This window comes from Vitis vinifera, chromosome 3, assembly GCF_030704535.1.
Source record: "Vitis vinifera cultivar Pinot Noir 40024 chromosome 3, ASM3070453v1".
NCBI lineage: Eukaryota > Viridiplantae > Streptophyta > Magnoliopsida > Vitales > Vitaceae > Vitis > Vitis vinifera.
Genome location: NC_081807.1, coordinates 17,529,376 through 17,547,008, shown reverse-complemented (window position 1 = coordinate 17,547,008; position 17,633 = coordinate 17,529,376). Strand labels below are relative to the sequence as shown.

Here is a 17,633-nt window from a genome sequence, read left to right as displayed (position 1 = left end):
ATATTGCAATTGTATTCCCAAAATAACTAATCTAGCTACAATTTTCTCATCAATACAGAAAATACAAGAGATCCTTTACTCTGTTTCTTGTTCTTTGCTTTCTCTATTTCTTTCTCTCTGCTTTCTTTATTTTTCTGACTTGGTATCAGAGCTTAAAAGATCCTATCCTTCCCATGGCAGAAACTTGTGATTCCACAGAACTAGCAATTTCAACAATCAAAAGAATGACATTCCAGCATTAGTAGAGGATTCTTCAAAATTAGTCATCAGCCCTCTCAATCAACTTATCACCATTCGGCTTGAAGAAAATAACTTTCTTTTGTGGAGAACTCAAGTTGAAAATACTATCAAAGGTTATGGTCTTGAAGGGTTCATATATGGGACCAACCAAGTTCCCTCAAAGTTTCTTACTGGCCCAAATAATGAAACTGTTCCAAATACAGCATATATTACCTATCAACGCCAAGATCATCTTCTTATTTCTTGGCTTCTTGCCTTGATAGGTTCCAACTTTCTGCCACAATTCATTGGATGTTCTACTGCCCAGGAGGTTTGGTCTACCATTTCTCAACTATTCAATTCACTATCAACTGCAAAGATTATGCACTATAAGCATCAAATGTAGGTCTTGAAGAAAGAAAATCTCTCTGTGAGAGAATATCTAATGAAAATGAAGACCTTTTCTAATATGCTTGCTGTTGCTAGCGATAAAATATCATAAACGGATCAAATTCTTGCCATCTTGAATGATCTTGGTCTGGAATATGAGTTCATCACAACTGTTATCTCTTCTCGTGAAATTCCTTACTCAGTGCAAGCTGTGAATGCTCTACTCCTTTCTCATGAAGAAAGAATCCTAAACAGGAATGCCTCTTTAGAAATGTCAACAAATCTCACTACTCAAAGAAGAAATTTCAATAGTGGGAACAACTTTCAGAGAAACAATCAAGAAGAAACTAGTATGGAAGAGGATATCATGGAACTCGTGGAAGAGGTCCAGGAAGGTCCTCAAATGGAAATAGGCCACAATCCCAACTCTGTAGAAAGACTGGGCGCACTGTCCAGAAATGCTACTATCGATTTGATATCAACTTTACCGGAAATGATCCATCATCTTCATCAAGCAACAGAAGTAGTAATTCTTCACAATTTCAAAATCCAAATTCCTCTCAGCTTCAAAATAGTGCTAATCTTACTCAATATGGGAATCAAGATCTGTAAGACAATCTTTCCATGACAGCAATGAAAGCTTCTCCAGGGTATGTTAATAACACTTATTGGTACCCAGACTCAGGAGCTACAAATCATGTCACAAGTGATCTCAACAATCTGACATTTGGCATTGAATACCATGGAAACAACAAAATCCACATGGGTAATGGAGAAGGTCTCAACATATCACATATTGGTCATTCAGTTTTTTCTTCTCTACCATTTTCTTCTCGAATCTTATATCTTAAAAATCTTTTACGCGTCTCTTTAATTACTAAAAATCCCATAAGTGTTTCACAATTTTCTAAAGATAACAATGCCTTCTTTGAGTTTCACCATGATTCTTGTTTTGTGAAGGACCGAGTCACCGGAAATTACTCCTATGGGGAAATCTGCATAAGAGACTTTATCAATTCAACCCGACAAAGCAGCAGACTAGTAATGCATCTGATCATTCATCCAATATTTGTGTAACAAATTAAAGCTTCAAAGATTGAAATCTTGTCACCTTCCTTTCCCTCTTCTGTTAGCAATATTTCTTTAGGATCTTTTAATGTATGGCACCAAAGATTGGGTCATCCTTCTTAAAAAACTTGTAACTCAGATCCTAAAGCAATATAACATTTCATAGTCATCAAATAAGACTCATTTTTTCTGCACAGTTTGTCAATTAGGAAAAATCCATAAATTGTCATTTCCAAATTTTGAAACTACCTATAGAGAACCATTACAATTGGTTGAGTATGATCTTTGGGGTCCCTCTCCTATATTTTCAAACCATGGTTATAAGTATTATGTAATCGTTGTTGATGTATACTCTAGATTTACTTGGATTTATTTTATTAAAAACAAATCTCAAGCTCATGAGTCATTTGTGCACTTCAAAACTCAAGCTAAAAATTAATTAAATGCCAAGCTTAAGATTTTTCAGTCAGATTGGAGTGGAGAATTTAGAACTCTCACACTTTTCTTTGATTCTTGTGGCATCATTCATCGAGTTTCATGCCCTCATACTTCATAACAAAATGGGATAGTTAAACGTAAACACAGACATATTGTAGAGCTAGGACTTACCTTGTTAGTTCAAGCATCACTTCCTCTCAAGTTTTGGTCAAATGCATTTTCCACTGCTGTCTTTTTAATAAATAGGTTACCAACCCCAATCCTGATGCAGAAATCTCCAATTAAGGTACTCTACAAAGTTAAACCATATTATTCTACCCTTAAAGTATTTGGTTGTCTTAACTTCCCTCTTCTTCGACCTTTCAACACTAACAAACTTGATTTCAGATCCATTCCTTGTACATTTCTTGGCTATAGCCCAAACCATAATGGTTACAAATGCCTTGATGATAAAGGAAAACTTATCTCAAAACATATGTTTAATGAATTTGTTTTTCCATATGTTGAGAGAATGAACTCAACAAAATCCTCTTCTACAATCAAGAATGTTGCAATTCCACAAATCCCTACAACTCTTGGTCATCTACCAGTAATTTCCATCAATTCAAATCTATTTGGACTTTTACCAGAAGATAATTCTGCAACAGGTCATACACTTGTTGGACAAAATAATTTGCTCCACAATGAACACATTGAGTCTAATTCTTCTCCTCATATATCATCACAGCCTATAACTGATACTAATATTACTATACGACTAAACCTGCTCCTACACCCATGTTAAATTCTCATCCTATGGTCATAAGATCCAAAAATGACATTTTTAAACCCAAGGCTTTGGTTATTGACCTATCTATGCAAGAACCGTCTTGTTTTACAAAAGCTCTTCAAAACGAATAAAGGAAGAAAACAATGATTGAAGAAAATGAGGCCTTTTTGAAAAATAAAACCTAGTTTTTAGTGCCTTTACCTCCAAATAGGAAATCGGTGGGCTGCAGATGGGTTTTTAGACTTAAGAAAAATCCAAATGGTTCAGTCAATAGATACAAGGCACGCCTTATTGCAAAAGGGTATCTCCAAACTCTTGGTTTTGATTTCACCGAAACATTCTCACTTGTTGTAAAAGCTACATCTCTTAGAATTATCTTGACTATAGTTTTGGCTCGTGGATGGCAACTAAGGCAACTAGATGCTAACAACACATTTTTAAATAGAAGTCTTCAAGAGGAAGTATACATGGATCAACCACCAAGGTTTAAGCAAGGGAAAGATCTAGCTTGCAAGTTACATAAAGCTCTTTACAGTCTTAAGCAGCTACAAGAGCTTGGTTGGTGAAATTAAAAAATTTTCTATCTTCACTTGGATTCACCTCATCTAAAGCAAATCAATCTATTTTTTTAAAGAACACAACCACCTCATATGTCTTTATCCTAGATTATGTAGACGATATTATCATAACGAGGAGTAGCAATAAAGAGTTAAAGCAACTTTTCTTTCATCTAAACAGGTCATTTTCTCTTAAAGATCTTGGAGAGTTAAACTACTTCCTTGGTATTGAAGTAAAGCGAGTTGCAAAAGGGTTCCACTTATCTCAAAGAAAATGTATCAATGACGTCCTCAAGAAAATGAAGATGAATAATGCTAATCCTCTACCCACACCAATGGTTTGTGGTCATCTCAAAAGGGTGATCCTATAGAGACTTCTCATGAGTATAGGAGTGTGGTAGGAGCTCTCCAATACAAAGTATGTTAATTTATGCAAAAACCATTGGATGCACATTCGAAAGCTGTCTAGAGGATTTTAAGATATTTAAAGGGAACCATGGACCAAAGAATTATCTTTAGGAGGTTAAACACTCAATCTCACCTGTTTTTTCGATACAGACTAGGGAAATGATATTGATGATCGCAGATCAACTACTAGTTTTTGTATCTTTCTCAGTAATAACATAGTGTCTTGGTGGTCCAAGAAGCAACATACAGTTTCAAGGTCCACCACTGAAGCCAAATACAAGAGTTTAGCAAATGCTACTTCTGAATTGATATGGATTTCGTCCTTCCTTATAGAATTGAAAATCAAGCAAAATGCTCCCCGAACTGTGTGGTGTGACAATCTTAGCACTGTAGGTTTGTCCGCAAATCCTATTCTTCATTCCAAAACTAAACATATGAAACTAGATTTATACTTTGTTCAAGAAAAGGTGTTGTAGAAGAAATTGGTTGTCAATCATATTCCTTTTATTGACCAAGTTGCAGATATATTCACAAAGCCTCTCTCGTCTCAATTCTTTGAAAGACTTACAGAAAAATTAACAGTTTCCTCCCTTAACAGTTATGGTTAGCTGAAATTTCAAAGACTTTGAGATGGATTTTGGTGACAGTATGGAGATTGAATTTGGTGGATGAATAAGAAACTATTGATGGAGCAACACAGAAACACAGTAGTTGATAGTGCAGATAATTCAAATAACACACTGAACAACTGCACAACTGAGTCAGTAAGAGGAAATGCAAGGGAAATGGTCAGAGACCCAACATCAATTTGAGGGAAAGAGTTAGAGAGGTTGAGTTGTTATATAGGTATAATAGCTTTTTGTTCTACTCTTTCCACAACCATATATAGCAATTGTATTCTCAAAACAACTAATCTACAATTTTCTCATCAATACAAGAGATCCTTTACTCTATTTCTTGTTATTTACTTTCTTTGTTTCTTGTTTTTTGCTTTCTCTGTTTCTTGCTCTTTGCTTTCTTTATTTTTCTGACTCCGGTAAAAATGATTCAAGATTTCTGACAGAGACTTCTCCAAATGTTCATGTCTTTCATTGTTTTCAGCTTTGTTGTGGTTGCCACCATGGCCATTGGTAGGGTAGAAGAGAATAGTAGGCACTTATGTTTGAGGTGCAAGCCGATCAATGGGGGATAGCCTCAACCTCCAAAGGTGTGGAGTTGGAGATGATGGTTTTAGAAACCTCCTGGACAAGATTTAAACCTCCATTGTTGCACAAAGTTCTAAATGAGAATAGTACTGGAAAATTTGCAGTGAGCTTCGATTTTTTAAAACGGATACGATCCTTCATATTAAGTTGAAAACACGAACAAAAATGTTGAAAGAAAAAGAAAAATCAATCTTAATGTAACAGTTGCTTATCAATAGGGAAAAAAACTAATGGAAATCCAAAGAGGAGAGATGTTTTCTGTAGGGACCTCCCCTGGGCAGACACATGGCAAACTGCCTTGACCTCGCAAGACACCCTTCTACTGGACACGTGGCTTCGGACACACCCTCCGAAACTCTAGTTAGACTGACAATTATAGAGAATATCTTCTTTCGGGAATTCCCAAAATGGCTATCTTACCCCCCTTTCCCATTGAGTTATGGGAAGGCTTTTATAGTGTCTGGAGCCTTGTCACATTTAGGCTAGGGAGGTCCTTTGACTTTCACAGTCATGATGGTTGCTCAAAGGGTGGTAGTGCAATCATTATTCTTTAGGCGGCTGATAGAGATTGCTGGTGGGGCAGACTACCTTGACATCGCAAGGCACCCTTCTACTGGACACATGACATCCCTTCACCTCTGTCCAGACGTGTTCCATCAGCTAAGCACATCCAGTTCAGATCCAATAGTTAATGGCCAGTTGCCTCGTGCTCTTCCAAGACTGCATGACGCGTTCCAAATAGAATCCCTATTGCACTGCCACCCTCTGAGCAGCCATCATGACTGTGAAAGTCAAAGGACCTCCCCAGCCTAGATGTGACAAGGCTCTAGACACTATAAAAGCCTTCCCATAACTCAATGGGAAAGGGGGGTAAGATAGCCATTTCGGGAATTCCCGAAAGGAGATATTCTTTATAATTGTCAATCTAACTAGAACTTCGGAGGGTGTGTCCGAATAACCTGTCCGGACATCTTTTGCAGGAAAGTAAAGGGAAGCATCACTCTTAGTTGATTAGGCGTCAACATCCGGAAGATACAACACTTCCAACGGGTCACGACATCAACATTTTCCAAACTAGATCCATTGGTTGGACCAATGATTAAACCGTGATGACGGTGATATCATAAATATATAATTTATATATTATTAAAATTAAAATAATTATAAAAAATTAAAGTATATATAAATAAATATTTAAAAATCAATAATGTTATTTTTTATCTTTGATATTATCAAATTAAATAATGTATAAATATAAACGTATTAATATTTTAGATTGTATTAATTGAAATATGTATAATATTTAAATGTTAGTATATTGAATGAAAGAAAATTCAATTATTTAATTTTAAATAATTTTTTAATTTTAAAAAATATTATATTATTTTTATTTAATATTATAATTTTTTTAGAAAAGAATATAATATTATTTGTTTTCTATACAAAACATAAAAAATGTGTGAAGATAAGTGGTGCTTTATGTTAGTTGCTGAACTTGAGGTCCAAAGTTCAAACCCTTTTGGGCAGGCTCCATAATGAGAATGGGCTTTTGCCAAAAATCCATAGAACATGGAAGGTGGGCGGGCCTAAATGATAAAAAGAGCTAGTAGGAGGGGCTCCATAACGAGAATGGGCTTATAAGGGATGGGCACATGGAAGGTAAAGTAGGAGGGGGATATTGGACTGTTTGGTTCTTCAAGAACCATCTGGTTCGCCGGTTCGATCGAGAATGGGCTTATAAGGGATGGACTTTTGACAAAAATCCATAGAACATGGAAGGTAAAGCTGGAGGGGGATATTGGACTGTTCGGTTTTTCAAGAACAGTCTGGTTCGTCGATTCGACTGCCAGTTTAAGTGATTCAATTGAGGCAACCGATCAGAAATACCACCTGTCGATGGTTGGACCGGTTTGACCGCTAGTCCTATCCTGTTTTCAAGTTTTCAAAACATTGGGAGAGACATCAAAGTTGGTATGTTTTTTTGCACTTTTTCATTTTAAATTTTAACTTTTATAATTTTAAGAATTATGTTGTTAACATCTCTCTGCTTTTTGTTTAAAAAATTAATTTGATAGAAAAATTTAAAGAAGTTAATATATTAATACTTTTTTATGCATTCCAAAGTTTATTAAATAAATTTTAAAATAAAAAATTAACACTTGCACTTACATCTTATTCAACCAACTATATATTGATGTATGAGTATAAATATAAAACCACTATTGAAAAGTAGAAATTATTATCGACAAATATGTCTAACATTTATAAAAATTTAAAACAAATTGAAAAAGCATTTATTTTTTAAATCTGTATTTTTAAGATTACTAACACTAGTAAATTAGCTATGTTATTAACATGACTTTTAAAATTGTTTTAAAATTTTCAATTATAAAAATAAAAAAGAAAACAAAAAATTGAAAAGCAAAACATACCATAAGTTAAGAGAGTGTAATGCCCAACAAAACTCTCAACATAGTTCCTAAAACATAACTCACTCATTGAAGCATAATTAAAGTCTGTTTAACTTGAAGTATTTTTAGTAAAATGTTTTTAAAAAAATCACCTATCAAGAGTCCTAGTGGTCTCTACTTGAACTTATATACTTTGATAACATGGTTTATGAAGAAAACCTTTAATGGGTTCAAGTCATTTAAGATAAATGGGAAACCTTATAAATAACCCTTTTAGGGAATAGTAACTTTTTAGTCATCTTCTACCATCCAAGGAGGAAAGAGAGAATTTTAGCCTTCACCTTCCTAAATAGTCCACCATTTGAGTGCTAAGGATCAAGGTAGAGTCATCAAGCGGAAGATTGTGGATCTACGAGACTTTTGACGACTATGATTTGATTCTTCACCACACGGATTTGATTTGGGAATGTCCAAATCTTTAATAAATTTTTCTAAAATATTAATTTAGGTCCTTTAACGTTAAAAAGTCCATCTTTTGCTTTTGTTGCATAGGATCTAGATTCCCTGTGATAGGAAAGCAAGGTTTGACACCTAGAAGTTCACAACTCTAGTTAAAGCCCAACAATTCATTGGCATGTTCTTTGTAAAAAGGTAATCCTCTAAAGAGACATAGACTTAAATTTGCCTATTCTAATTTTGTTAACTGCTTCCACTCCAAATGAAATATGAAATAAAGGGCCTTATAAGCATAATGGTACAAGAGTAGAACTTGAGTTTGACATTGAGAGGTTATGTGCTATCTTGGAGATTGTCTATGATGGGTTGAGCCTAGGGTATGGTCTCTATGGCTGGTTTTAAACTTGGCAAAGTGATTTAGAGAATTTCAAAATTTACCATGATTATTAAGCCTCAAGCCTATGCTTTAAGTGTTATCAGTTAAGAGTATTCCAACATCTAACAAACTATATCTTTACTTGTAAAGGTGGACATTTGCATGAGGTTTCATATTATGATGCTTTTCTGATGGATAGAATATTGGCTGAGAGGAAGACTAATTTAGGTTACATCATTTTTCAACCTATGAAAGGGTGTTGTAAGAGAAATTTCAAACATGAAATAATAGGTAGATGAGAATGAGGAAGCTTTAGAAGAAGAGTAGGAAATAGAGTGTATGGAGATTGAAGGTGGTCAAGAGCATTTAGAGATAGAGAAAGGACATGAGCATAGTGAAACTAAGCATCATAAGGGCTTGGAGATGAAGTTTCAGCCTAAGAAAACCATTCCCACCTCTCAACATCCAAAGAGGCCTATTCCTACCAGTGAGACATTTTCCAAGGTTTTGCATGAATAGCCCAAACATTATGCACCTCCACCAACACAATCCTATTCCTTCCCTCCCAACTTTCAAGATCAATGAGAAATTCCTACACTCCGTTGTTGATGCCCATAGAACTGGCTTAAGTACTAGATCAACTTGTATAATTCTCGTTGCCTAGCCTCAATGGATAATAATATATCATATATAAGAGCACATATGAGTCTATGATGACACATATGGATGCTGAGATAGATGAGATAGTTGATAGACTTCAAGCCCAGCAAGAGGAGATGATGGCCTTTCTCATTACTCAGTTCCCTCCATCTTAGATTTAAGCCTTATGGATCTTTGCCCTCTTGTTTTAATGTTGCCAAATGGGGAGATATATGTTGGTATCTAGCACATTTTGCACTTGGGACATTTTGGTTGTATTTTGGATACTTGATACCATTTGGATGAATTTACATGTTTAATTATTTATGTTCCGGAGCTATTTAGACGAATTGGTCATGTGTTGAACAATTATGTAATCTTATATATAACATATCTTTGCCTTGATCTCAAAGTGTATATATTCTTGCTTATTTGCTTAGATTGTTAATCTCTTCTTATGCATATATGTCAAGGGTTATTTTCCCCTAGACGATCTAGGATTCTTATCATAAAAATGGTAGATTGTTTTGATTATTATAAAATGAGATTAATGAAACTAATGGTTTGATTTGAGCTTAAACTTTTAGTTTCTAGGGATTTTAACCAAGTCAAGTGCTAAATGAGGAAGAAGATGGATTCAAGAAGACTTGATCCTTTGAAGATGCCTTAGGGAACCTATTGTTTTAATTAATTTTTAAATCCACAACACTTTCAAAACTATAATTTGTCAAAAAAAATTCAATTACTTGTCTTCCCGTACCACAATTCAAAGTCATTGAATTATTTAATAATTTAAGCTAATTTTAAATTAAATTATTTTTAAATTGTTAACTTAAACTTTTTACTTGATTTTTACTTTAAGTATTAAGATTGTTTAATAACATTAACTTTTGTTTTTCTAAATTATTAAATTGACATAATTGTCTTATTAATTTTAACCAGCATTTTCCTTCAATAATCTTCAGCAATAAATTTATTTATTAAACATCCATATTGAAAGTATTATAGATATATAAAATAAAAATAGAATTTTTACTATAAAGAGAGTTATGGCCATAGATTTATAATAACATTAATAATAAAAAACTCTCAATAAATGTAGGAAAATGAGATAAAAACATTTAAAATTTAGAATAAGTTAATTATTTTAACTTATAGTTATTTTTAATTTTAAAATATGATATTAAATAATTTAGTAAACTTAATCTACTTAATGACTTAAATTAAGTTATTAAATCATTAAATTAATTTATCAAATACTCTTTAACATAAAATTTTAAATTTTATTTTGTTTGATAAATATTAATCAGGAAAGTTGGAATAAAGAATAAAAATAAGAAATCGATTTTCTTATCATTCGTTAATGTTTTTGGATTGTTTTTAAGACAAAAATATGAATTAAAAAAAATTATTATAAATCAAACCCCATTTCAACTAGAATTTTGATTTCTCTTTTATCTATATATGGCAAAACTACCTCAAGGAATTGAGACTATTGATGACCAAGCCTACAAAAGCTAGTCATGGCTAATTTAAAGAATTTTCATCCTCCCCCAACTTCGTAATTGCAAATTTGTAACAAAAGTTGATTAGATAGACTATGACTTATAGTCAAACATACATACGTGTGAACTAGAAAAAATAAATCCATCGACCATCGTACACGATGATTATCCTCTAATTTCTTTCAGTTGATTTTTCTGAAGCATAATATTATATCACGCGTAAATGCGGAGATATCAAATGTTAACTCAAGGAGTATTTGACTAATGAATTATTGGTGACCCACCGTCATGTTGATATTCAAATATTGGAAGAGCTAAAGGAAGACAGCGTACGCCACCTGCTTTGCCACTAGGCCACATGACGATCTCCCAAACTGCCAAAATTATGGTTTGACAGAGAAATTGAAAGGTAGACATTAATTGCTCTAAATGCTTTGAGTCGTGCTCTATGGGGGAAAAAAATAAAAAAGGGTTATTTGATTAAAAAGTCATTAAAAACTTAAATTTTGTAATTTAACCCTTCATAAGTTTTTTTGTCTTATTTTAATAAAAATATATTTATTTATTTATTGTTAAAATAATCACTTTTTTTAAAACCTAAATATAAATACTTGAAATGACAAAGGGTGTGTATATCCAAAATGTATTATTTTTCAAGTAAAAATATGGGCAAAGTTATATTCATACATTTGAAGATTATTTAATCCCTTTGAACTAATTAATTTAATAAAAAATCTAGCTAGCTTTGAGTTGTGCTCTTCTGCTAATATGCAATCGAAATCCACCGAGAAAATAAATAAGGGTTATTTGATTTAAAGTTCGTTGAAAACCTGAATTTTAAAAGTTAACATTTCATTATTTTTTTGTCTTATTTTAATAAAAATATCCTTATTTTTTTCTTATAAAAATAATTATTTTTTAAAACCTACATATAAATAGGGTATTTATATCCAAAATGGATTACTTTTCAATTAAAAAAATGAGAAGAATTAGATTCACAAATTTGAAAATTATTTCATCATTTTTAATTAATTAATTTAATAAAAAAATGTAGCTAACTCGAGTCACCCATATCAACTTACTAAGGTGATGGATGTCGGCAAGACTTTATAAGGGAAAAACACTATAAAAAAATAGACATATAAGACAAAATAAAAATTGGGATATTTAATTAAAAGGATTAAAATAATTTTTTTTGAAAAAATAAATAATATTATTTTTTAAAACAAAGAAGAATGGTTCTTTTGAACAAAAATATCCTCTCTTAAACTTCTTTACTCTTAATTCATATCACATCATTTTTCTATAAAATAGGACAACTTTTTGCCCATTAGATTATCTTTACAAAGTGAGGAATATTTTGGTGTGATGAGAGACTCGCAGAAGGAGCTAGAAGACAACTTTCTCACTAGAAAGATAAGATTTATTAAATTCTTCTAGCTACTTCTCAAATACCTATTTCCTTTTTATAAGTGATGATATAAGAATATCGATTCGATTACACAGTCTATGTCATGGAGGGGTCAGGGGTGGTCGACAGATCAAGCCCCATGTAGGTGGTGCGATTGTAAATTAGTTCAGACTCTTGATGGAATCGACCTTCACTCAACTTTTATGTTACAAAGTTGTCAAGGTGGGGCTTCATTCATAAATGACAAAGGTCACCTCATTCTTTTCTAAGGTGGGTACAAGTGGAATAGTTTGGTCCATACTTTTTGAGTTGGGCGAATAACCCCTAAAAGGGGGCACGACTTGGCTAACTAGGAACAAATGCTCCTTCAATTTTCAAGAAATAGTATTCACTCTCTTCTTAATGATGATTTAATTTGAACATAGAAAGCATTGTGCGTTCACACAACAGTTGGAGTTTATTTGATAGTGATGGTAGAAAATATTTTAGGTTAAAAAATGTTTTTGAAAAAAAAAAAAATTGACGTTTTACAAAATTTAAGAAACACTTTTAAAAATTTGAAAAATTATTTGTAGAGTTCGTTTGACAATTATTTTAAGAAGCGTTTTTGTCTTAAAAATGCTTTTGAAAAAAAAAAGTATTTAGTAAAATTTAGGAAACACTTAAAAATTTGAAAAATCACTTATACTGTTTTAAAAAATAATAATAATAATTGATAAGTAATTTTTCTAAAAACATTTTTAATAAAAATACTTCCACTAAAAATATTTCGAGTAAAAGTACTTTCAAACTCATTCATAGTATTTTTTGAGAAACTTTTGATAAGTGAATTTTTTAAAAACACTTTCAAAGAAAAATACTTTTATTAAAAATATTTTGAGTAGAAATACTGTCAACCGACTACGTAGAAAGAGTTTATTGTACCATTCTCTCTTGTTGGGAATATATAAGAAAAAGAAAGAAAATAAAAAGGAACAAACAAAAAAAAAGGGGGGGAGGAATCTAGAAAGAAGAAACTTGCATGGGAATATGTTCTTGAGCTGTCTTCAAAGGATAAAAGGTGAGTGTGCCCATTGTATATATGATGATGAAAAATAATTAGTTACCATAAGAGAATCCCATTGGAGATCATGAGCCTTCATTAATAACTATATTCAATATTGGCAGCAAATAAATGCTTACAATCAAAATTTTAATTTCAAATTTAGAATAATTCTCTTTCTAAGTTTGATTGCTTTGTTGAAGTATTGGTTCCTCACTTATTCAAGATATACAACCATCTTAATTTGAAAGAAAAACATTTTGTATATGTTTATTAATGAATTGAATTGGTAAAACTAATTGATAGATGAAGTATTTTTCTTGAATTTAATATGATTTTACCAAACCTTTTAACATAGAAGCTAAGTCAATTAGAGGGTAAAATAATATTAAACTTTGGTTATTAACTTTGGGTTTTTTGAAATTGCATTACTAGAGGTTATAAGAACCTTAAATGCCAATTATTGAGACATCAATGAAGTAGCAAAACTTTTATTATAGTGAAAAATAGAAAATTCTACTCCTTATCATGAAATAAGCTTGTACGTCTTATAATCTTTTTTCACATGTTGTTTGACATTGATGCATTGGATTTTGTAAGCTTTCGTTCTTTCTCTTTCTCTTTCTCTTTTTTTTTTTTTCCTTTTTTATATATTTGTAGTTTTTTTTTTTTATAATTTTTCTAGTTGATTGAGTCTAAATTTTTTTTTTTTACACAAGTTATTAGGTTGGATATGGTCAAACTACTTTTGAATGTCGAGATGTGAGTCATTTGGTTTTTTTTATATCATCAAACAAAATTAAAACATATGTGATAAGAGAACTAGTAAACTTTCAATATCTTTGTTATTTAAATTATAGAAATTGACAATAATTTTATTTTGACCAATAAGTTCTCTTTATTCACACATGACTTGTCAGATGTTGAACTTAAAGCTTAATAGGGATTTTTCCTCTTCTTCTTCTTTTTTTTTTAAAATAATTATTGGAAAAATAAATATAAAAATATGGCATTTTTTTATCATTTATTTTATTTTTATATTAAAATTATATTTTAAAAAGACAAGTTTAGTCACTTAATTGACCTCGTCTTTTCAAATGCAAATTCATTTTTTATACTAATATTATGAAATATAATAAATTTAAAATTAATTTTGATCTGACAATTTAAAAAAAAATGTTTTATTGGTGCCAAAAACCCATTTTTAAGTGGCATGTAATTTAAAATGTTATTGACAGTAATTCTAGCAAGTATTTTTAGTCATTCTAATATTTAAAATTTTTTATTTTTCAAACATTAGAAATATTATAAATACTTTCTAAAATCACTATTAATCATAATCTTACATAATTTTACTCTCATCCAATTTAAACCCGACCAATTTATGGTGAGGTTGGGTAAGTCTTTTATTTGTAATGTTTATTCTGCTAAGATGAAAAAGAAAAATGGCATGTCAAACTTAATTTGGAGGTGAACTTATGTAAAAGTTCACACGGAACCTATGTACACTTGTTATATACCACAGTAGATTGTATAATTATACACGTAAAATGTAGTAATATAATATTGTTTAACAAGTTTATAAGTTGCAAAGTTCTATCATCCTTATTGGACATAACCTACCAACTTATTCTCTTTATGGATATTTTGGCTGACCTAAACCTAACCTACAATTAAGTATTGAAAAAAAATTAAAAAACAAATGATTCAATTTGAGATTGGTTTGGTAACTCTCACCTAAAATTGGGAACTTGGATGACTTTTGTTAACATCTTGAAATTTATAGAAAAAGGTAATTGTATGAAAATTGAAAAAATATTTTCAAATTTAGGTAAGAGAATTTCAATGTAAATTAATATGATGAAGTTTAATATTTAGACTTATAAATTACCATAAATTTGTAAAAAAAATTGTGTTGTACCTATGGTGTTGTTTGTTTTTTTAATTTGCCGTTGAATATAATTTTCTTTTAAACTTAAATTATTTATTTTTAACTTTTTTTGTTTACTTATTATTTAATTTTAAATTATTTTTATTAAATGAAAAAAAAAACAAAATATTAAACCTTTTGCTGAATGTTAAAATAATTTTTGAAAACAATTGAATATAATCAGAATACAACTCTTACCTTATTAATAATTAATACTTAATATTTAATAGAAATAAAATAATAAAAAAATAAACAACTTAATACTTAATATTATCAAGTTGTATTTAAAGCTTAAGGTATTTGTTTCTTTTATTTAATTCTAAATAGAACTTAAAACTAAATAGTATTTAATACCGTTAAGTATTAGGTTATTTGTTGTTGTAATATTTTATTTTTATTAAATATTAAAAAGTAAAAACAAAATTTTTAATTTAAAAAAAAATATTTTAACTTTTTTTCATTTAACTAAAAATTAATAATAAGTCATGAAAAAAAGAAAATAAATAATTCAAAGTTCATAAACAAATTGTTTTCAACCAAAAGTAAAAAAAATAAACATCGTTTCTTAAATTTAGTTATATTTAGATTTAAGTATAAACAAAACACCATCTAAAAAATATTAAAAAACAGTGCATTGGGCCAAAAAGTCAGAAAAATCCGAAACAAGTTGCAATACTTTTTGTGGAGGGAAACGTATAGACTTAGGCAAAAGGTCTTTGCTTGTAAAATTAAAACCATAACTTGATGCCTTGATGTTGAAGTATGAATTATTAAAATGGCAGCTAGTCGGCAGAATACCAAACTAATATTATGAAATTTGTGAATTTTGATAATGACCCTCTTTGGATTTGGCCAAGTCAGCTGACCATGGCGGGCGAGAAACCACTCTCAGGTCAAACAAAGAACAAATCCTCTTCTCCATTACCACTCCATTCAAAGATGCCCTGCCTGAATTCAACCAAACCCCTCTCTCTCTCTCCCTCTCCCTCTCTTTCTGTATCTTTCCCAAGGTAACCCCTCTCTCCCTCAGAAACCCACATGGAGTTTCACCACAGAAAGCTGTTTTCAGATTCGGACAACACAACGGAGGAGTGCCGGTGGTACTGTGATTCTGGGTCGAACGACTCAGGTATTTGTCCACCGTCATGTTGTTCAGATTGTCCTTTGGTTTGCTCCTACTCCACTTCTACCCGCTCTCCCCCAAGAAAAGCTGAAAAGCTCTCCCCCTACTTGGTCATCTGTCTCTCCGTGCTCGCCACCACTTTCTTTGTTGTCTTCCTCTATGTTTTCTACAAGAAGTACTATTCACGGCGGCGCCTTTCTAGGAGGAGAAATTCACAGGCGCCGGCGGAGGGAGCTCATGATGATTTCATTGATGAAGATCAGGAACCTGTGGTGGATCACCCCATCTGGTACATCCGCACAGTTGGCCTCCAGCCATCAGTCATCAGTGCTATAACCATCTGTAAGTACAAGAGAGGTGACGGCCTTGTTGAAGGTACTGAATGCTCTGTTTGCTTGGCTGAGTTTGAAGAAGATGAGGCCGTTCGCCTTCTTCCTAAGTGTAACCACGCTTTTCACATCCCTTGTATTGATACTTGGCTTAGCTCCCACACAAATTGTCCTATGTGCCGTGCGGGTATCGTTTCTAGCACGGCGGGAGCTCCATCTCCCGAGCAGAGTGTTGAGAATTCAGGTCCTTTGGAGGAAGCCCGGGTGGAAATTCCTGAGAATGGCGGCCAGTTTGAAGAAATAGAAGATGAGGTTTGTGAATTGAGGATTGGGAGAGAGGAAGAAGGCGAGTTAGGGGGGGTGGAGAATGAAAGAAGTAGCTGTGAGGTCGCAAAGGAGGAGGTGGATGAGATACAGCCAATGAGAAGATCAGTTTCCATGGATTCTCTGTCAGCTTCTATGATCAGTCTTGCTCTTGCAAATGTTCATCCCCAAAAAAGCAATGGAAATTCAGACTCACAATTAGCAAATTCGAAGAAATCTATTATGCCTATTGTTCCTAAGAGAGTTGGTGGAAACCAGAGCCTGGTGAAATTAATGGAGAGTTCTTCTATGGGGAGGATTCTGCAAAGTGGGTCTACCTCTATGAAGAGATCATTCTCCTGCAGTGGGAAGCTCTTTCTATTGAGGCATAATCGGAGACGGAGCTCGGTTCTTCCTTTGTAAAGTTTTGATCTTACCCTGGTATGTATTTTCAGGCGAGACATCAGAAGAAACAAAGATGTCTCGCGAACTCTCAACAAGCTGAGAGTTTGAAACTTAACACAGGCATATACAAGAGAACTATACAATAAGACAAGAAATGAGGCTCATGAGGCTGATCCAAAAGGGGGGAAACCAGCTCAGAAGGGATAATTTTCTTGGTACTTTTTCAGGCTTTTTGAATTTGATGTGGTTTTGTACCACAAAAACATCCACATGAAACATATATAAATATTAGTCATGTTACATTTTGAGTTTCTAATACGAGTGAATCACAAGCAAATGTAAATGGGTTATGCAAATCTACTCTTCCTATGTTCAGTATGCTTTCTCTGTTTTGGGATTGCTTGAAATTTGATAGCAGGGTCATTTTTCTCATTATAATTTGTGCTCTTTGTGTATAAGATGTTTCCTTTTCTGCTATCTAGATTTGATGCTTCTTCATGTCTCCTCTTTGGATTTAATCTTGTTTATCAATTGAACAACAAAAATGAATTGGGCAAAGCTAAGAAGGCAGTTGGGAGGCAAAACAGATCAGAGTTCCCTCTAGTTGATCAGATGGAAGAAAATTACACTAGTTGAAAATTCTCAAAAT

At 32.2% G+C, this 17,633-nt stretch overlaps 1 protein-coding gene across 1 annotated transcript; it reads left to right on the top strand.

Annotated features, from left to right (window-relative positions):
- Positions 1–15,634: 15,634 nt before the first annotated feature.
- LOC100257251 (RING-H2 finger protein ATL54) lies at positions 15,635–17,416 on the top strand. Its single transcript, XM_002266719.5, has one exon. It carries the CDS (start codon positions 15,863–15,865, stop codon positions 17,000–17,002), a length of 1,140 nt encoding a protein of 379 aa, XP_002266755.1. The 5' UTR covers positions 15,635–15,862; the 3' UTR covers positions 17,003–17,416.
- The last annotated feature ends 217 nt before the right edge of the window (positions 17,417–17,633 follow it).

Coding starts and splice junctions, on each gene's coding strand:
- LOC100257251 (XM_002266719.5), top strand. CDS start 15,863: ATGGAGTTTCACCACAGAAAGCTGTTTTCAGATTCGGACAACACAACG.